We start from the raw sequence: 22,477 nt of genomic DNA on the forward strand, positions 1-22,477 counted from the left end.
CCCTGAAGGGGGGCGACGGGAAACTTTAGCCTGATTACAAGGGGAACAGGCTGCAACAAACCTCCCGACATCCTGGACCAGAGTGGGCCACCAAAACTGGGACTTGATGGTCCAAATGGTCTTATTAATGCCGGGATGACCATAAAGGCGGGAACTGTGACAAAGTTCAATCACTCTGGACCTGAGTTGAGGAGGGACGAAGAGCCTGTCCTTCGGGCACTTATTGGGTACCTGAACGGAACCGAGAGACTCTCTTACCGCCCTTTCGAGTCCAAGGCGGGAGACAGCACATCTGACTGTGTCAGGCAGAATGAACCCCCTTTCTTGATCCGGGTCCTCTTCTTTGGCTTCAAAAACCCTAGATAAGGCATCGGGCTTGGTGTTCTTGGACCCAGGCCTGTAGGAAAGGGAGAAGTTGAAGCGACTAAAAAACAAAGCCCACCTGGCCTGTCTTGGATTGAGTCTCTTGGCCGTCTTAAGATACTCCAAGTTGCGGTGGTCAGTCCAGACCAAAAAAGAAGTCTTAGAGCCCTCGAGCCAATGTCTCCACTCTTCAAGGGCCAACTTTACGGCCAGGAGCTCTCGGTTGCCAACATCGTAATTCTGCTCAGACTTAGACAACTTCCTGGAAAAGAAAGCACAGGGATGAATGCGGCCATCAACAGACTCCTGACTGAGGACAGCCCCGACCCCAGAACTAGAGGCATCCACTTCCACGATGAACTGCTTCTCTGGATCGGGGGAAATCAGGATCGGTGCTGAGGTAAAGCGTTCTTTAAGAAGCTTAAAAGCCTCATCCGCTTGCTCTGTCCAAACAAACTTGGTCTTACTTGAGGTGAGAGCGTGGAGTGGAGATGCAACCTGACTGTAGTTGTTTATAAACCTCCTATAAAAATTAGCGAACCCCAGGAACCTCTGGAGTTGCTTACGGTCCACTGGGACGGGCCATTCCTTAACAGCACGAACCTTGGCTGGATCCATAGCAGTCTGTCCGGGGGACAAAACAAAACCGAGGAAGGAGGTAGAAGAGGTGTGGAACTCGCATTTCTCTGCCTTTACATAGAACTGGTTCTGTAGGAGACGGAGAAGGACGGAAGGAACGTGCTGCTTGTGAAGGGAGAGATTCTTGGAGTAAATAAGGATGTCGTCCAGATAAACAAACACATAACGACCAATCATATCCCTAAGAACCTCGTTAACTAGGTTCTGAAAAACGGCTGGAGCATTTGTAAGACCGAATGGCATGACCAAGTATTCATAATGGCCGGTGGGGGTGTTAAATGCGGTCTTCCATTCATCCCCCTCCTTAATACGGACCAGATGGTAAGCGTTGCGAAGGTCCAACTTAGTGAAAATCTGAGCTCCTTGGACCTGGTCGAACGCAGTGTTCATTAGGGGAATAGGATATCGGTTCTTAACCGAAATATTATTGAGCCCCCTATAATCAATGCATGGGCGGAGGGAGCCATCCTTCTTCCCCACAAAGAAAAAGCCTGCCCCTGCTGGAGAGGAAGAGGGGCGAATAATGCCTGCTCGTAAGCTGTCGTTAATGTAATCTTGCATGGCCTGGGACTCCGGAGGGGATAAGGAATAGAGACGGCCTCTAGGAGGAGTGGTGACTGGCAATAAATCAATGGCACAATCATACGGGCGATGAGGAGGTAAACTTGTGGCCTTGGCTTTGTTAAAAACCTCCTTTAAATCATGATAGACGGACGGAACTTTGGACAGATCTGGGTAGAATTCATCAATCTTACCCTTAGCAGAGTGAGGAGGCTGGGCGGAAGATAAACAAAACTCAGAACAGGATGAAGCACAACCTGTAACCTCGACCCGCCGCCAGTCAATCTGGGGGTTGTGTTTGCGGAGCCAGGTAGCGCCCAAGATGACTGGAACCTGTGGGGAATCAATAATCATAAAGGTCAATTCTTCCTTATGATTACCTCCCATAGTTAATTCCACTGGCTCGGAGACGAGGCGTGACTGATTGAGTTCGTGCCCATCCAGGGCGAGAACACTACGGGCAGCAGAGCCATTGTGCAGTGGAATGTTTAACCTCCTGGCCAGGCCTTCATCCAAAAACTCTGTCGGCCCCTGAATCGATGAAAACAGAGACAGCATGAGATTGTGAGGCAAAGGTTAAAGTTGTAGGCAGTAGACGATCAGATGGGACAGCTAACTTGGTGTAGCTCAGTAAGGACGTCCCACCCCCTACTGAGCTTGGCCTTTTACTGGACAACTTCGGACCTGATGACCCGACCCACCGCAGTATAGGCAGAGTCCCTGTTGCTGTCTGCGCTGGTACTCCTCCTTTGACAGACCCAGCTTGCCCAACTGCATAGGTTCAGGTTCGGACGGTTTCTGTGAGGCCGGCGAGGTGACGGGAGGAGGAGCCGAGACTCGAGAGTGGGTTGGGGGTTTAGAGCGACGCTCCCTTCGTCGCTCCATGAGACGGAGATCCGCTCTAGTGGCCAGCTCCTCAAGCTGCTTGAGGGACTTAGGATACTCTCGGGTAGCAAGTTCATCCTTAATCTTATCGTTGAGCCCATGAATAAAAACGTCCATAAGGGCAAACTCATTCCACAAGCTCTCCGCAGATAATAAATGAAAATCAATTATGTAATCGGCCACAGACCTATCCCCCTGTCTCAGGGATAGAAGCCCTCTACAAGACTCTCGACAGGGCAACACGGGACTGAAAACTCTCACGAGCTCCTTGGAGAAGGCATCATATGAGTGGCAAATGCGTGAGTCATTCTGCCACTCGGAAGTTCCCCATAACCGGGCTTTACCGGCCAAACAGGAGATTAAGTAAGCGACTTTAGCTCGGTCAGTGGGGAATGTGGAAGGTTGTAGCTCGAAATGTATCTCACACTGCGTGAGGAAAGCCCTACATTGCTCTGGATCACCAGAAAACAGTCCCGGCGGGGTGAGACGGGGCTCTGACATGGGCAACGTCACCGGAAGTGACGGAGGGTTCGCGGAAGCTGTTTGCGGAAGTGAAGGCTGCGGGCTAGTCTGACTTCGGAGATGATAAGGATCTCCGAAACACCAACTTCTAATTCCGAAATGGATCTTTCTACCCCCGCGCGCCACTGGGTTTCGGGTACAGGGTCCATGTCTCTGTTGGCCAGAACGTACTGTAATGATTATGGATGGACCCAAGGAATACCCGAAAACGAGTGAGTAAAACTTAAACAGTTTATTAAAGATGGTGGCGACGCGGACCCCCCTTGGTTTGTGCGGCAGCACACAGCCTCTGGCGGTTCCTGGGGCACGAGGACGACTGGTTCAGCAGCGTCTGGTTTACAGGAAGCAGCAGAGTCCGTGAAGGGGTTTTCCAATTCTTTATCCAGGTCCAGTCCGGGTCTTGGGCAGGGGGGAGATCCGTTTTATCCAGCAGAGGTATCCAAGGGAGAATCCAAAGAACGGGTCCAGGTCCAGATCCAATCCAAATCCAAATCCAATCCAGAAGCACAACAGACAAAAAGGGGCACGCAATCTCCGAAACTCACAGGCTGGCAGGGTCCGAAACACAGGAGGGCAGTCCAAATCTCTGAGGCTGACGAACAGGACTCAGGCAGGCAGACAAATCCAAAAGGGCTCAGGCTGGCTCAAAAAACAAGGGCAAAACAGGTCGACAGGCAGACAGACAGACAGATTCTCAGGAAGATGGCTGGAAGTTCTCACCGTAAGGCTCGAGACGTTCTGGCACTGGAGACTGCACTGCGCAGAGCTTATAAGCAGGTAGAGGCGGAGACATCGCAGGTGCGCTGATTGCAATTAGCAGCTCCAGTGCCAGAAACGTTACACCAACAGCATATTTAGAAATGCACAGTCATATTTTAAACCCATTTAAAACATCCACCAGATGGTTGAATTGTTTATTTGTGAGTTATTTTTCATCTTAAAACATTTGAGATGTTTATGATAAATCTTGATGAAGAAACACTACTGATCCTAAAGTAATATACTTTTTTAAGTAGGTATCCTGTGCTACACAGGGGCACAGTAGGTACAGTTTCCTTATGTGTGAGTGTGTGCCTGAATTGTTGTTTGTCCTGTTTGTCTCTGTGTTGCCCTGTGATAGACTGGAGACCAGTCCAGTGCGTACCCAGTGTCTCACCCATTGACAGCTGGAGACACCAGCACCCCTCGCGACCCCAAAAGGGATAGGCGTGTTAGGAAATGGGTGGATGAAGTAGGTATTCCAAGCTCAAACTATAAAATACTTTTAAATAATACTTTTAAACAGCACTAATCCCGAAGCGGAAACTAAAACACCTTAAAAAATATATTCTGTAAAGCATGCTGTTGGACAAAAAGTCTTTCTAGCATCAACGGACATGGGTAGTTCACTCAGTGAATAAATCTTGTGTAAAAATGACTCAGTGAGAACTGAAATTGAACTGAAAGCTGCGGAGACTGACACGGTTCACTGGGAATACCCAGATGCATGTATTGAAACATTTAAACGTGTTTTAACTTTTTGTATCCTCTAAACAAGAAACAATGTGTTTTGGCATAAGCAGAATAATGAAAAGCTATTTTGCTTAACACCCCTCAATACAATAAAATCCCTAAGGAAATATCCTGCAAATGAGTTCTTAGAATTAATATTATAAAAAATGTACGATGTTAATGCAAGAAACATCTAATAACTGGCAATAACTACATCATAGTGATATGCATTTTATGATCCTTGCTCAACCACTTTAGTCCTTCATTGCATTAACAACAAATCAGCAGCAGTGAAAATGAAACTGAGAGACATTTTTCAAATGGGTAGCATTTATTTTTTATTAATTTCAAAGATAAGTTGGGTAAACACTTCTATCACAGTAACTTCAGTTATCAACGGCCATGAAAATAGCACAACTTGCACACAAACTATATAAACAATTGCTCTATTATTAGATGAGTCTGATGCCACCAAATAAATAAAAAGATACAAACTAGAATCTTCTGATGAAAAAACAAAACAAAAAAGATAATTTTTTGTACAATTTCTAACCTTTTAGTATGATTAGATATTTTGTCCTGGTGAATTTCTTCTATTGCAGTGGGATAACAGGTGATCAAGCTACATCAACATGACAGTTTAGATCATTGTAAGCTATAAAATAGTAAAATGAACCTGCCCTTAATAACTTTGAAAATCATTTTCAGAAATGCATCACCAGTAAATATTAATGTAAGAATAAACAAAAACGTGGGCTTCAAAAGAATGAGTTAGTTCCATATTTATTTATATGGATGGTAAAATGGTAAATGTCTTGTACTTGTATAACATTTTATCAATTTCCACAACCCCAAGCGCTTTACACTATATTCCCCCATTCACCACACGTTCACACTCTCACGAAATTGATCTATGTTAGTAGTCCCAGGTGCCCTGGAGGAGACTGACACAAGCAATGCTGCCATTCATCTGCCATATGGGTTGAAATATGTGTTATGTTAATTATTTAATTCTTTGTAATCTAAAGGAACTATTGTGAGAAAAATACATAAAGAAATATCTGGTTATTGGTTTATGTGGTTTATTCTGTAAAAACTCATATTCTTAAATTCATATTGTTCCAAAATCCCTGCTGGAGTCAGCCTGAGCATTTCCATAGAGAGGCACTTTGCATCAGCAGCACCATGCTCCAGTGCTCTGGGAGAGTTTATAGTCCTGAGAGTTGAACACTGGAGGACTGACAGCTGTCCTTCATCACAACAGAAGACACAGAAATCCTCCTCATCAAAAACATGACTTTGATCTGCGTCCTCATCTGGACTCTCCTCTGCTGCTGCTTCACAGGTAAAGTCTAGAGGATCAAACTCCTCTCCTCTATCAACATCTGTCCCTCTGAAATGAAGCCCACAAAACCATCAAGCTGCTTTATGTTTTTGTCTCTGTGTCCTCAGAGTCCAGAGGTCAGGTCACAGTGACTCAGCCTGCAGCAGTGACAGCTGATCTGGGAGGATCTGCCAGGATCCCCTGTAGGACCAGTCAGAATGTTCATGGCTCTATCTATTTAGCCTGGTACCAACAGAAAGATGGACTAACTCCTAAGCTGCTCTTTTATTATGTTGGGAATCGAGTCTCGGGAACTCCAAGTCGTTTTAATGACGGTGGATCAAACTCTGACTTCACTCTGACCATCAGTGGAGTTCAGGCTGAAGATGCTGCAGTTTACTACTGTCAGAGTTTTCATGTCATCAGCAGCCAGTATGTGTTCACACAGTGAAAAACAGTCGTACAAAAACCTCCCTCAGTCAGACTGAACAGAAACTGCAGCTGAATGTCACAGCAGACTCTGACACAGCTCACTAAACACAGACATAGAGTAACAATCATTTCATGGAGATAGTTTTTCCTCACAACTAAATTCTAATGAATAGTCCACATTCAAATTTATTGCTGGTTTTGCAGGAAGCTTTGAAGTTAACTTATAGGTTTGAACTCTGACTTCACTCTGACCAACAATAAAGTTCAGGCAGAAGATTCTGTCAGAGCGACACTTTCAACAGCCAGGTTGTGTTCACACAGTGGAAAACAATCAATGAACTAACTCATTCAGACTGAATAGAAATACAACTGATGACTGGTGATGCTGACTGAATGCAAACACATGAGAACATGACATTCTGTTTTTCCTGTAATAATAAATAAATTGTTTTAAATCAATATTTTTTATCTGCCACAGATAAAGTTTAGACATTACAATACAATAAGAAGGAATACAAGTGCAAATAGATTTTAACCTGGTTTTCACAGAGGATCAGAAGTTCATCCCAAAACAAACTAGATTTGACACAGATTCAGATAAATCTGTGATCATTAATAAATAACATTAAATAGACCCTGTGTATGGGAGTCCTGACTTGAATCTGATAGAAGGGAGCTAAAGGTCATAAACTCTGAGTTTAACTGTAGTGCTGCTCTCTCAGCAGGTTGGAGGAAATATCCTAACATCTAGCAAGAGATGCAGATTAATAAATACATGACAAATGTTTCAGCAGAGAAAAGGAGGCGTTATGAGCTGTAGAGCTGAGCTCCATGTGACTGACTCTGTGTGTTTGCATATGTGTCCTGCCTCTCTGCTCCCAGCTGTTAAGAGGTCAGTGTTGATCAGTGGCTGTCCAGGCCTTTCAGAGCCACTGACACACCAGCAGCACAATGATGATGTTACTGACTCTACTGCTGACCACCCTGGAGGAACAAGTAATATACCTGTACTTTTAAAAGGTAAAGGCTGAGGTTTGCTATGTTAAAGACAAAAGGAACAATGATCAGGGAATCTGGAGTTTTTTTTTTTTTTTTTTAGTTATTTGGTTGGTCAGGTGTAACACCTCATCAACACTGGCCTGAGGTGGAATGTAAACAGCGACCAGCAAAAAACAGTAAAACTCTTGCGGTGAATAAAAGGGTTTATAGCTAATGAGTAATGTCTCTGGGTGAGGGCTTGTTATGGGAGTTTTGGGTGGAATATTAAACAATAGTAACTGAGTTCCCATCTTTACTAAATGACGAGACGGTGGTATGACGTTCCAGCACTTTTATTGAGAAACAGAGCAGAGATTCACATAGATGGAAAGTAATCGCACCCCACGGTTCCACTGCGGTCTCTGTCTGCCTTGTCTCTGTCTGTCTCACTTTCCGGCTTCCCTTAATACTGCACCGTGGCCTTGGCTAGAGACATAACAAAGACAGTCTATCATAGAGAATAATCATTCTACGCAGCATTCAGCCTTGCACTCGGCAAACAGTGGAACTTATACACAGACATCAGGTCTCCAGGCCTCCTCTGTCCGAGTGGTGTGAGGCCATAGTGACTTCAGAATAATAATTCTTATAACATTCCTCTCTTTTTTTTTTTTTTTTTTTTTGATGATGGCGTTGTCAGCATCAAGACAAAACAAGATGACCCATCACTTGAAAATGTGAACAAAGCACAGAGGAACCATTTCTGTAAACTCGTAAAGTGGGACCCAAAGGGTTCCCGTGTTGGAACCGGGTAGTGCTGGAACTTTTAATACAGATCAACATGAATGCTTCAAAGAGGTTTAACACACAAGATCAAAGATTTAGCTTTTGTCTACAATTTAGGGTTCGTCTACTTAAGTAAGGCCTGTTTTAGGTACCTATGCGCACATTATTTTAAAATTACATTAGACTATGGTAAGCTAAACCTGTTCAGTAACCAAGGTCGAATCCGTCTACTCTGACCCACCCTGAATACCCTCCTACTCCTTTCTCCACTCACTCCTACGATGGACAATAATCCACCACTCCAAACTTACACCAGGAGCAAAGGCAGGAGAGGTTCAGTGCGGCCAGGGGAACCCCAGAAAAAGCTACCCCTAGGGGGCAGTAAAAACTGGCAAGGCCCCCCTCCCAGGGAGATCTGCTCTCGGCCAATAGACCCTTTTCACATGACGTCACTCAACTTCCGTTTTGAAGCGGAGCAGGGTATCTTTACTTCCGGCTACATGCTTTTACATAGAAAATTCGGGAGGTGAAGAGGTGTTTCACTGATAATCAGCGCAATTTCATAAGGTAAGACTGAGACCACAATGTGTCGCATTGACTATCTTTATTTTCCTTAGTATTGGTAGCAATCATTGCTGTTATATAGATGCTTTGATCGGGACAATAACACGAAGATCAAAGCTAACATGCAGCAGCTTGTTAGCTTACCTTACCAAACTTTTACCTATCAGTAATCAGCGTGATTTCATTAGGTAAGACTGAGAGCACAATATAAAACGTGTCTTATTGACTATCTTTATTTTCCTTAGTATTTGTAGCGATCATTGCTGTTATAAAGATGCTTTGATTGGGACAGTAACATGAAGATCAAAGCTAACATGGAGCAGCTTGTTAGCTTACTTTACCTGTCATTAATCTGATGTAGATGTTATAAAATGATTACTGTAGCTTTGCTATTATAGAAATAAATCTTGTTCACTGAGTGAAAAAAGAGACATTTATCTGCTACATTGTTCCCTTTACTTGATTATGGTGACGTGTTATATATATATAATTGCAGTCACTGAATTAAAAAGATCTTATTCCATTTGAATCTTTTTGTTCATTCCTAAAAAAAATTACCGTGGGTCTATTGGACAGTACTTCTGTTTCTGAATTTTCTGTGTATTATAATTAATTTTCTTCATAATATTATTTGCACTTATATTAATGCACTTTTTTTTAGTTTTTGTGCAAAATACTGTATATTTTAAGTAGAAGCCTGAAATTGTTTTTATTATACTGTATTAGTAATGACATGTGCTGCTGACCTCTTAGTCAGATCAACCTTTAAAAAAGAGATCTTAGTCTCAATGGGAGTTTATCTGGTTAAATTAAGATTTTAAAAAGTATTATAGTTAATCTATTTTTTTCTCCCCTTGTGTCCATCTCTCAGCAGCATCATATCCACCAAGCATGGCACAATCACAGAGAAACCGCTACTGCAGTGTCCCACACTGTTCGAACAACAAAAAAAACTTTCCATATCTCAGTGTTCATGACTTCCCGGCTGATGCTGAGACTGGAGCCCGTTGGGTGACGGCAATAAGAAGAGACGAGGGGCCAAATTTTAAAATCCTTCGTGGCAGCACTTACGCCTGCAGTCAGCACTTCTCTTCCGAGGACACCTATGTTTCTGCAAGTGGTCTTTAACAAATTAAACTCCATCTTTCTTTCTTAAAGATAATTGAGTTATAAGTTAATTTAGCTATTCCCAAGATAATTTCAGTGGCTCACCACGTAAAATTTTATTAGAGCTGTCAAAATCAATTTGTTAATGAAAGGAAATTAATCTGAGAAATTAATTAATTTCTGCACATACAAATGTTTTTTAAAAATACTCACCTGTACACTGTGATCGCACACTGTCTCTTTCTCCTGCATTGTTTACATTTCAATTGTTTACTGTTAAATCACTGCTGTAATTTACTGTAATTCTCAAGCTGTATGCAAACGGAATTTCGTTCTGTACGCACTCTGTGCATACATAATGACAAATAAAGTTGTCTAAATCTAATTTGTCTATGGATGAACCCAGAACCACACACAAGGGACTTAAAATGAAAGTCTTTATTGAAGGTTTGATGGGATGGAGGGTGATGTAACCAGCGAGGTAGAACTGCACGGGAACAGGGTGATGGTGTTGGCAGGAGCTGACGGACCGGAGAGAGACTTCTTGGAACCAGGAACAGGCAGCAGGGTCCACACCTCGGCAGAGAATTGACAGTTCAGGGGAGAACCCACCAGAGCTCGGCAGCAGGCTCTTCTGTAAGGCAGAGGGGAACCGAAGCAAGGCAGCAGGATAAACAGGACAGGTAAAAGGTAAAATGGACAGAGCTGCTATGAAGTATCTATGTAATAAATAACTAAAATATATGAAGTGTGATGTCTGAAGTTTTTTTAAATCCATGTTTTTTTGGTCAGTTCCTGGAAAATAACAGTATAGGACACAAGGGGTTTGCCCTGACAGCAGCATAATCCATAAATACTATAGTGAACTGATTATTAGTGTGCATGCAGTGTGCTTGCAACATTATTGACAGCGTCTTTCTCAGTCTATGATGTCCTAAATTATCACAGTTTTAACAGGAATGGGTAGAATTATTTTATTAATTGAGGCTCCAGATCTACTGACGAGACTAAGAAACACACTGAACCCACCGAGGAATTTTGAGGGATACTGCAAAAGTCTGCAACCTCAGTAAAATACTACACAAAAAAAAACGGGAGGGAATGAGGCTCCTCATTTTTATTCATAGAGCTGTGACCAAGTGGCCAACAGCATTGACACTGTTCCAAAACAAAGTATGAAAAGGCTCAACATTATACATCAACTATATCCCTGGTGTGACTCATTGGCTAAAAGCTGTGAAACAGAATAGCTGATATAGCAATAAAGCTAGCGTAGCAATATAATGGAGAAATAGAAAACTAATAAATGACAAAAGTCCTATTGGTAGCATAGCTACCATTATCCTAGCATCTATGCTAACAACAGAGCTAAGAAGACAAAGCTCTTACCTTCATAATCAAAAAGGTACTGTTCCACAAAGAACTTGTCATCTTTGTCGAGTTTGGAGGCTGGTGTGGCCGGAAGCTTTTGTGCCAGTCTGTGCACGTCTCCCAAACGAAATTTGGGTAGATTGGTGAGGGACTGTGTGAATTCCCTATGTAAAAACACTGCTCGCAGAGAAAGCGGAAGTAAAGATACCCTGCTTCACCGCAGAACGGAAGTTGCATGACGTCACTGTGAAAAGGGTCTATCTGAGCCTGAAAACCCTGTATTGAATCTAAGTGTTATCATTACCCGCTAATATTAAAGGATCTTTAGAGCCAATCCGATCCTGGTTCTTCCTATATCAAATCAAAAAGGTGCATAAACCATAGGTCCTTGTGTGTCTGAAGCAAACAGTTTCCATTTTTTACCATAAAACCATATTGATCAACATGATGTAACATTAAAGTGTAGATGTCTTAACACAAAAAAAATCAAACATGTGAGTCAGCGGAACAGAGCAGTTAAACAAACAGCAACACAATATGAGAAGAGTCTGAAACGTCAAGAACGCAAAGTTAAGGAAGCCTTCCGGCCATTCAGGCACAAGGCAGAAAATAATCTAATCGCGCTTAGGGTCTCTTCAGGCAACTCCTCCAGTTGAAGAATAAGGAATCAGAGTTCTCTGGCTTCTTCTTCAGAAACAGAGCAGAGATTCACATAGATGGAAAGTAATCGCACCCCACGGTTCCGCTGCGGTCTCTGTCTCACTTTCCGGCTTCCCCTAATACTGCACCGTGGCCTTGGCTAGAGACATAACAAAGACAGTCTATCATAGAGAATAATCATTCTACGCAGCATTCAGCCTTGCACTCGGCAAACAGTGGAACTTATACACAGACATCAGGTCTCCAGGCCTCCTCTGTCCGAGTGGTGTGAGGCCATAGTGACTTCAGAATAATAATTCTTATAACAGGGCTGCATGATTGTTTTGAGATCTGTATATCAGCCTTCATTTATGTAGAGACATAGTCCGCCTCCTTGTGTTTTAACTGTGAGCTCCGTTATGCAGTCCAGCCGGAGAAGGTTTTGTAAAAATCCACATATATTACAATATTTAATCAAGTCCCATAAAAATATACAATATTTATGCACTGTCACAGCTGATTTAAAGTATTGATCCTAATTAATTATTTGCATACCTTAATATCTCTGCAGGATATAATTTGACTGTGTTAATTCTGCAAAACATAATTGATCTGTGCTGTAAATACAACTCGACTTTTGATAAAATTGTTTGTGCTTCACGGGAACATCTATCAGTATTATGACTGAGATCCAGAAATCATCAAACTTTGTCTAAAATAGAGCAAAAAGGAAATTCTAAGCTGTTTAAATACCTCATTTGAAAATGTCCAGCGCAACAGTTCTAGTAAAGCGAAAAATACATTTAAGTGATAAAGTAAAACAACAATTATTTTTTTGTCAGTTTTATTTCAGTCATCAAGTTGTACATGAACAGATGAACACTTATGAAAGATAAAATGAGAGAAACGATTGATGAGCAAAAACAGAGCAGTAGCAGGAAAAGACCAGCAAACTCCCAGTGAATGAGCTCAGGACTGGGAACACTGGTCTCTGGTCAGCGTCTGTGTGACTGCAGGCTGGGAGCCCTTGGAGGCCTCACAGGTCACAGAGCCCACCTTCCTCCACTGGTCTGCAGGGAGCCTCAGGGTGCTGCTCCAGCTGTAGAGGCCGTCCTTCTGCAGCACCACTCGGCTCTTGTTTTCTTCCCAGGTGAAGCTGCTGCTGCCGTCCAGCGTCCAGGACAGACTCCAGTCTGAGGGGAAGCCCTTGTTGGCCAGACACATGAGGGTGGCCTTCCCCTGCTGCAGCTCCTCACTGGAGGGGGGCAGCACTGTCAGGGTGGGACGGGCATCACCTAGGAGACACCAATCAGGTTAGAGGACAGGAACTAGAATCTAACAACAGTCATTTCAACTCTTGTCCTGTTAGAGTTGATTTTCTCCATAAAGAAGTTTCTGACAGATGTCTTTCTGCTCTAGCAGCCACTCAGCTCATGCTCTGTTTCACTTCCCTTTCTAAACTGTTCATGCATATCAGCTCAGGAAGACTGAGAATACAGTTTGAACTAAAATATATCAGTACTGAAATGTAGAAGCAATATATTACGTTTTTACCTGATATTCAAAATAACATCGGCTGTCATTTTCTTTAAAAATTTAATAAATGTTTCTATACAGTTCTATTTATCATATAGTAACATTTTAAATACATTTAAACTGTTCAGAAGCTCTGATCAATATCAGAAGTTTTCTCATGTCTTTCATCAATACTTTGAGTTTATGCTTCAAATAACTCAGTAACAAAATGTACATTCTTGGATGACTGATCCTCGTTGTCATGACAATTACTCTTCAAATTGTTGACATTTTACTTCCAGTATAGCTTTACACTTTAACCCTTGTTTTATGGTCTTATTTAAAACACAGTATAAGAAAATAATGAAAATAAAGATATAAATTCTACTTTAAACAGGACACAGAGCTATAACTAAAAAACATCCAATCATTCATAAAGGCTGATTCCACGACCCAAAGTCCTCCACAGACATACAAACTGATTGAGCTGCTGTACAGAAACCTTTGACTGCAGAAAGACGCAGTTTTCATACATTTTCAGACTAAACTCAACCTTCAACCTAAGATTATCCACCAAAATTATCACAATTTAGTTTCATCCTTTATCAAAGTGAGATACTCTAAAGAGACAATTATTACTGAATACAAGCTTTTACTGTGACTTACTTCCAACCTCCAGTCTAGTTCCTCCACCAAAAGTCCACCACAGTGATACAAACTCATTGAGCCGCCGTAGAGACACATTGAGAGACACGGCTCTCTGACTTTAAGCTAAACTAAACCTACAATTTAGATATAAGTTCTAGAAAATCTGTCTATGTTTCACCCTGAAGCAGCTCCTATTATGTACAAATTCAGATTTCAGATTTTCATTCACAACAGGACTTATTTTGCTAAACATTCTGTTTGTTTGAAACAGAAAATATACATAATGGTTCCAGGTTTTATTTGAAAAATAATATTGACAAAACAAGAATGCTGTTTGTAAAAGAATAGCCTTAAATATGACTTACTTCCAACCTCCAGTCTGGTTCCTCCACCAAAAGTCCACCACAGTGATACAAACTCATTGAGCCGCCGTACAAAAACCTCTGACTGTAGAGAGACACGGCTCTCTGACTTTAGACTAAACTAAACCTACAATTTAGATAAAACACCTACAAAATCTATGTTTCACCCTGAAGAAGCTCCTAATCATCTACTAATTGAGATTTCAGATTTTTGTTCACAAAATGACTACTTTATTTTGCTAAATGTTCTATTTGTTTGAAACAGAAAATATACATAATTGTTCCAGGTTTTATTTGAAAAAAAAATTACTAAACATAAATGCTGTTTGTAAAAGAATAGCCTTAAATTTGACTTACTTCCAACCTCCAGTCTGGTTCCTCCACCAAACGTGTACCACAGTGATACAAACTCATTGAGCCGCCGTACAAAAACCTCTGACTGTAGAGAGACACGGCTCACTCGCTTTCATGAAAACAAATAACATAAATCTGCTGCCTGTGTGATATTAAGTTATTTTAAATCTAGACGTAAACTACTCATAATTATAGCTATTATAAATTCATTATTAATTGATAATTTAATTTACAGCACATAGAATTATAAATAATGCTAGCATGTTTTATCCCCCCAAAATGTTATTGTATATAAGCAGTTGTTAGTCTAAGGAAAAGAGTTTAGATTAATAACTTAATAAATCACTCTGATAAACTACTATTCAATGCAATGCTGCCTCACAGGGGCACAGTGTCCTGTGTCCTATTCAGAGTTTGGTCATAAGCTTGGATAAATGGTGCATGAGGAAGGACATCAGGTGTATAATCTTTGCCAAATTTACCATGTAAGACAATAACATGATCTCCATACCGCATTGATTGAAAACAGGGTGAACAATGACCACTGTTGATGCTGGTGGAAATTGGCCTACTGTTGGTCAGCATGGAAGAAGAGAAAGAAGAGGAGGAGAAGAAGAAAGATAACAGTCTATGACTGAGAGTAGAGACTTTAAATGGAGTTCTCCTACATGGTGATATAATTAGGGATGATCAGAAAGTAGGTGGACAGTCATTCATTGGTGTGGCTGCAGGCTTTTGGCATGCTGAGGTGAGTGAACCTTCATCAGGGCACACAGAGCGTCTGCATGCATGATTAACTCATTTATACTGGTGCTACGGTGGAATTGCGCTGGTGTCCAATCTTTTGCAGTTTCATATACAGTATGTGTAGTTTACATGGTATCTCAGTAATTATATTTTTTATGGGCTATAACTACTCATTCGTTCTTGGTAACTTGGTTTAACTGGTGGTCAAATTGCTTTTCTTTAGGATCAAAAGCTGTAGAAAGACATTGCTGGGGCTAAGTCAGTGGATCTTTATGTGCCACTAAAATAAAGGTACATACATATGATTTTGATTTGACTTGGTATGTTTCATCCTTGTCATTCACAAAAATTACCTAAGTGTTGGTACAACAAAGTGGGGAATTTTAAATGTCTTTAAATATATTGGAGGTTTCCAAAGAATTGTTTAATAAGTTAAATAAAGAATTGCAAAACACAATTAAAACAAATGTACACTTTGGGGTGATTTATGCTCTTGAAATTATATAATTTATCTGCAAATTAAACTTATAGAAAAGTAAAGTAACATTTTCCACAAACACTAAATATTGAAACAATTTGAAATATGAAGAGTAAATGGAAAGATGTTAAAAGTGGAGATTGCGCCAAATAAATGATTAAAAACAGTTTTAAAAAGTAATCTGAAGAATATTTTCTATAAATCATTAATCGGTGTTTGCACAGAAACAGAATATTCTGACTGAAAGAGCAACTGCAACTTAAAGATCCCAGCTCCTACAGGAATCACTACAGAGCATTTCCATAGAGAGGCACTTTGCATCAGCAGCACCATGCTCCAGTGCTCTGGGAGAGTTTATAGTCCTGAGAGTTGAACACTGGAGGACTGACAGCTGTCCTTCATCACAACAGAAGACACAGAAATCCTCCTCATCAAAAACATGACTTTGATCTGCGTCCTCATCTGGACTCTCCTCTGCTGCTGCTTCACAGGTAAAGTCCAGAGGATCAAACTCCTCTCCTCTATCAACATCTGTCCCTCTGAAATGAAGCCCACAAAACCATCAAGCTGCTTTATGTTTTTGTCTCTGTGTCCTCAGAGTCCAGAGGTCAGGTCACAGTGACTCAGCCTGCAGCAGTGACAGCTGATCTGGGAGGATCTGCCAGGATCACCTGTAGGACCAGTCAGAATGTTTATGTTAATTCCATCGGCCACTGTCTAGCCTGGTATCAACAGAAAGATGGACAACATCCTAAGCTGCTCATTTATTATGTCAGCACTCCAGCATCAGGGACTCCAAGTCGTTTTACAGGCAGTGGATCAAACTCTGACTTCACTCTGACCATCAGTGGAGTTCAGGCTGAAGATGCTGCAGTTTATTACTGTCATAGTTATCATAACATCAACAGCCAGTGGGTGTTCACACAGTGAAAAACAGTCGTACAAAAACCTCCCTCAGTCAGACTGAACAGAAACTGCAGCTGAATGTCACAGCAGACTCTGACACAGCTCACTAAACACAGACACACAGAGTAACAATCATTTTGTGGAGATATTTCCTCACATGAATAGTTTACTTTGAAATGTATTGCTGATTTTGCAGGAGGCTTTGAAGTTAATTTTTAGGTTTGAATATTTTAATATACTTGGAAAAACTTTGTTGTGGAAGATAAAATTTTACCTGCATTGATCAGCATTTAGGTATGCATTATAGAAAACATTACTAACAACCTGAAGAAGATTTAGTTCTCTTGGCTGACCACACATCTTAAGGTCCTGACTGGAGTTTCTTTAAACAGTGATATAATTGTTTTAGCCTTTATCTCCTGTCATGACACAGCATGGCTTTAACAGAAACTAAAGTTAAAAACTTTATATGAGCCAGATTACAGACATTAAACAGCTTGGTTAGAATACAAATTGAATTAAACTATCCAGCAGCTCATTATGTGGCCAACAGCAGAGTTTCAGGGACTCTAAATGGTTTCATAGGCAGTAGATCAAACTCTGACTTCACTCTGACCATCAATAAAGTTCAGGCTGAAGATTCTGTCAGAGCGACACTTTCAACAGCCAAGTTGTGTTCACACAGTGGAAAACAATCAATGAACTAACTCATTCAGACTGAATAGAAACACAACTGATGACTGGTGAAGCTGACTGAATGCAAACACATGAGAACATGACATTCTGTTATTCCTGTATTAAGCAATAAATGATTTTAAATCAATATTTTTTATCTGCCACAGATAAAGTTTAAACATTACAATACAGTGAGAAGGAATATAAGTGCAAATAGATTTTAACCTGGTTTTCACAGAGGATCAGAAGTTCATTCCAAAACAAACTCGATTTGACACGGATTAAGATAAATATGTGATCATTAATAAATAACATTAAATAGACCCTGTGTATGGGAGTCCTGACTTGAATCTGATAGCAGGCAGCTAAAGGTCATAAACTCTGAGTTTAACTGTAGTGCTGCTCTCTCTGCAGGTTGGAGGAAATATCCTGACATGTAGCAGGAGATGCAGATTACTAAATACATGACAGATGTTTCTGTAGTGAAAAGGAGGCGTTATGAGCTGTAGAGCTGAGCTCCATGTGACTGACTCTGTGTGTTTGCATATGTGTCCTGCCTCTCTGCTCCCAGCTGTTAAGAGGTCAGTGTTGATCAGTGGCTGTCCAGGCCTTTCAGAGCCACTGACACACCAGCAGCACAATGATGATGTCACTGACTCTACTGCTGACCACCCTGGGGCTCCTGGTTCACGGTGAGAATCTGTTTTATAAACTCTTTGTCTGAGATCTAATCAGATTCACTGTGAAGATGTTCTACTGTGATGGAAAAGAAACACATAGAAACTAATCATTACTTACATTCTTTAAGCTTTATTATTGTCTTATTACTATATTCCAGGTTCATCAGGGGAAATCATCCTGACTCAGACTCCAGGTTCTCAGGCTGTTGTTCCAGGACAGACTGTCTCCATCAAATGTAAAGCCAGTTCAGGAGTTTCCTATGATTTACAGTGGTACCTTCAAAAACCTGGAGAAGCACCTAAACTCCTAATTTATGATGCTACTTCGCGTTGGTCTGGAGTTTCTGGTCGTTTCAGTGGAAGTCAGTCTGGAACTGACTTCACTCTGACCATCAGCAGAGTTCAGGCTGAAGATGCAGGAGTTTATCACTGTCAGCAGGATTACAACAGACCGTTCACACAGTGATACAACGTCGTACAAAAACCTCCCTCAGCTGCAGAGGAACTGATCCACAGCTGCACTGAAGCAGAAGTCTTACTTGTAATGATGTTCATCAAACTGTACTTTGGCACAAAGATGATTATATTATTACTTTACTTACTCTTCAATGGCTCTCCCTCTTCCCTTTGTTATCCTGCCTTTTTAAGTCTGTCTCTTTTGCTGCTTCCCTGCCGAAACGTCACATCTCTTGTCCCCATGCCTCTGCCTTTTCTCACCCCTAGTTCACCAGTCCTCGGGTAAGAGCTATTCTGCCATTTTTGTTATGTTACCTGACCTTGATCTGTTCTCTTGTTTTTGCAGTCTGACCCCCGTTCCTGTCAGTTATTTTTGCCTGGATTGTCAGCTCTGTTTTCTGCCTGGATTATTTTTTGTCTGCCTGCCTTACCCACCTTCATCGTCCATGCAATAAACTCTGTGAAGCATTCTCAATGTCTGGCTGAATACTGGGTCCTCATTCGGAATCAATACAGAATGAGCTCAGGACTGGGAACACTGGTCTCTGGTCAGCGTCTGTGTGACTGCAGGCTGGGAGCCCTTGGAGGCCTCACAGGTCACAGAGCCCACCTTCCTCCACTGGTCTGCAGGGAGCCTCAGGGTGCTGCTCCAGTCATTCAGTAAAATGTCAAACAAATTTAAACTGTTAAGAAGCTCTGATCAATATCACAAGTTGTTTTTATGTCTTTCATCAATACTTTGAGATTTTGCTTCGAATAAATGTATGTTTTAAGACGACTGAAACTTATTTTCATGACAATTAGTCTTCATATTGTTGACATTTTACTTCCAGTGTTGCTTTACTTTAATCCCTGTTTTATGGTCTTATTTAAAACAGTATAAGAGAATAATAAAAACAAAGATATAGTTTCTACTTTCAACAGGACACAGAACATTTTCAGACTAAACTAAACCTTCAGCCTAAGATTCTCCACCAAAATTATCACAATTTAGTCTCATCCTTTATCAAAGTGAGATACTCTAAAGAGACAATTATTACTGGAAAAAAAAGCTTTTACTGTGACTTACCTCCAACCTCAAGTCTGGTTCCTCCACCAAAAGTCCACCACAGTGATACAAACTCATTGAGCTTGGGGAATTTTAAATGTCTTTAAAAATATTGGAGGTTTCCAAATAATTGTTTAATAAGTTAAATCTAGAATTGCAAAACACAATTAAAACAAATGTAAACTTTGGGGTGATATATGCTCTTGAAATTATATAATTTATCTGCAAATTGAACTTTATAGAAAAGTAAAGTAACATTACCACAAACACTAAATATGGAAACTATTAAAAATATAAAGAATCAATGGAAATATGTTAAGTGTAGATTGCACCTGATAAATAGTTATAAAACTGTTTTGAAAAGTAATATGAAGAATGTTTTCTATAAATTGTTAATGGAATTTTGCACAGAAAAATAATATTCTGACTGAAAGAGCAACTGTGACTTAAAGATCCCAGCTCCTACAGGAATCACTACAGAACATTTCCATAGAGAGGCACTTTGCATCAGCAGCACCATGCTCCAGTGCTCTGGGAGAGTTTATAGTCCTGAGAGTTGAACACTGGAGGACTGACAGCTGTCCTTCATCACAACAGAAGACACAGAAATCCTCCTCATCAAAAACATGACTTTGATCTGCGTCCTCATCTGGACTCTCCTCTGCTGCTGCTTCACAGGTAAAGTCCAGAGGATCAAACTCCTCTCCTCTATCAACATCTGTCCCTCTGAAATGAAGCCCACAAAACCATCAAGCTGCTTTATGTTTTTGTCTCTGTGTCCTCAGAGTCCAGAGGTCAGGTCACAGTGACTCAGCCTGCAGCAGTGACAGCTGATCTGGGAGGATCTGCCAGGATCCCCTGTAGGACCAGTCAGAATGTTTATGTTTACTACAGCAACCACTGTTTAGTCTGGTATCAACAGAAAGATGGACAAACTCCTAAGCTGCTTGTTTATTATGCCAGAACTCGAGCATCAGGGACTCCAAGTCGTTTTACAGGCAGTGGATCAAACTCTGACTTCACTCTGACCATCAGTGGAGTTCAGGCTGAAGATGCTGCAGTTTACTACTGTGTGGGTCATTTCTACATCAGCAGCACACATTCATTCACACAGTGAAAATCACTCGTACAAAAACCTCCCCCATTCAGACTGAACAGAAACTGAACTGTGTGTCACAGATGGAGGTTTCAGTTGACTGTTAAAGTTAGTCACACACACACACACACACACACATATATATACACACACACTGGACTTCACACTGCAAGCTGAAAATTGGGAAAGGACTTTAACTTTCTGTCTCCAATGACTTTCTTGAACATTAGTACCTGTTCTGTTGATTTTGTGATGCATTTGCTATGTCATCAAACTCTAATTATATGGATATGCATCAATTTCCTGTGTTTAACTTTAAATATATTTTGGTGTTTCCAGATGAATCATAAAAGAATTTTGTTTAGATCACAAATATGCACTGATAAATAATTTACCACGAGGTGAGTCATTAGGTTACCTTATTGTAATACCTAACAAATATTTTAAAAACAACAATTAACAGCTTTTGTATCGGTAAAAAAAAAAAGAACACATTTTCTAAATGGTAAAAACTTATATAGAGAAGTAAAACTAGATTCAAAACATGCGGTACAATTTTTTTTAATTCACTTTGTTTGGTAAAAACAAAGGATCACGTGTAAACGTCCTTTAATCTTCAAATGTCTTAAAATGGATCAATTATTTAATAGACAGAAAAATATTTCACAAAACTAAGATGATGTTCTCTATTACTTTTGACACGAGCATTTTAGTGATAATTACTGAAATCCTGTAATCTATGTTCTAAAATGCTTCTGTGAAATGATATATTGAATATTCAAAGGCATTTAAATAATCTGTATTGAAAATATCCAGTTCAATGGTTTTGGTACAGAATTATCTGCGTAATTATCTGCGTAATGAAGTCAAACAATATTTTTGTGTAAGTTTTATTTCAGTCAACAAGCTTTACAAGGACATATGGACACATATAGAAGAAAACTGAGAGAAACTATTTAAGGGTAAAAACTGAGCAGTAGCAGAAAAAGACCAGCAAACTCCCAGTGAATGAGCTCAGGACTGGGAACACTGGTCTCTGGTCAGCGTCTGTGTGACTGCAGGCTGGGAGCCCTTGGAGGCCTCACAGGTCACAGAGCCCACCTTCCTCCACTGGTCTGCAGGGAGCCTCAGGGTGCTGCTCCAGCTGTAGAGGCCGTCCTTCTGCAGCACCACTCGGCTCTTGTTTTCTTCCCAGGTGAAGCTGCTGCTGCCGTCCAGCGTCCAGGACAGACTCCAGTCTGAGGGGAAGCCCTTGTTGGCCAGACACATGAGGGTGGCCTTCCCCTGCTGCAGCTCCTCACTGGAGGGGGGCAGCACTGTCAGGGTGGGACGGGCATCACCTAGGAGACACCAATCAGGTTAGAGGACAGGAACTAGAATCTAACAACAGTCATTTCAACTCTTGTCCTGTTAGAGTTGATTTTCTCCATAAAGAAGTTTCTGACAGATGTCTTTCTGCTCTAACAGCCACTCAGCTCACGCTCTGTTTCACTTCCCTTTCTAACCTGTTCATGCATATCAGCTCAGGAAGACTGAGAATACAGTTTGAACTAAAATATATCAGTACTGAAATGTAGAAGCAATATATTACGTTTTTACCAGATATTCAAAATAACATCGGTTTTCCTTTTCTTTAACAAGGGAATAAATGTTTATATACAGTTCTATTTATCATTTAGTAAAACATCTTATAAAATTAAACTGTTCAGAAGCTCTGATCAATATCAGAAGTTTTCTCATGTCTTTCATCAATACTTTGAGATTATATTTCAAATAACTCAGTAGCAAAATGTACGTTCTTGGACGACTGATCCTCATTGTCATGACAATTACTCTTAAAATTGTTGACA

General features: G+C 40.8%; 1 gene segment (V, D, J or C); it reads left to right on the plus strand.

Moving 5' to 3' along the window:
- Positions 1-17,864: 17,864 nt before the first annotated feature.
- Positions 17,865-18,497, plus strand: LOC118565314. The segment is given in 2 exon segments: positions 17,865-18,039; positions 18,186-18,497. Coding segments are annotated over 2 exon segments (360 nt in total).
- The last annotated feature ends 3,980 nt before the right edge of the window (positions 18,498-22,477 follow it).

Source organism: Fundulus heteroclitus, chromosome 13, assembly GCF_011125445.2.
Source record: "Fundulus heteroclitus isolate FHET01 chromosome 13, MU-UCD_Fhet_4.1, whole genome shotgun sequence".
In the NCBI taxonomy this organism is placed as follows: Eukaryota; Metazoa; Chordata; class Actinopteri; order Cyprinodontiformes; family Fundulidae; genus Fundulus; species Fundulus heteroclitus.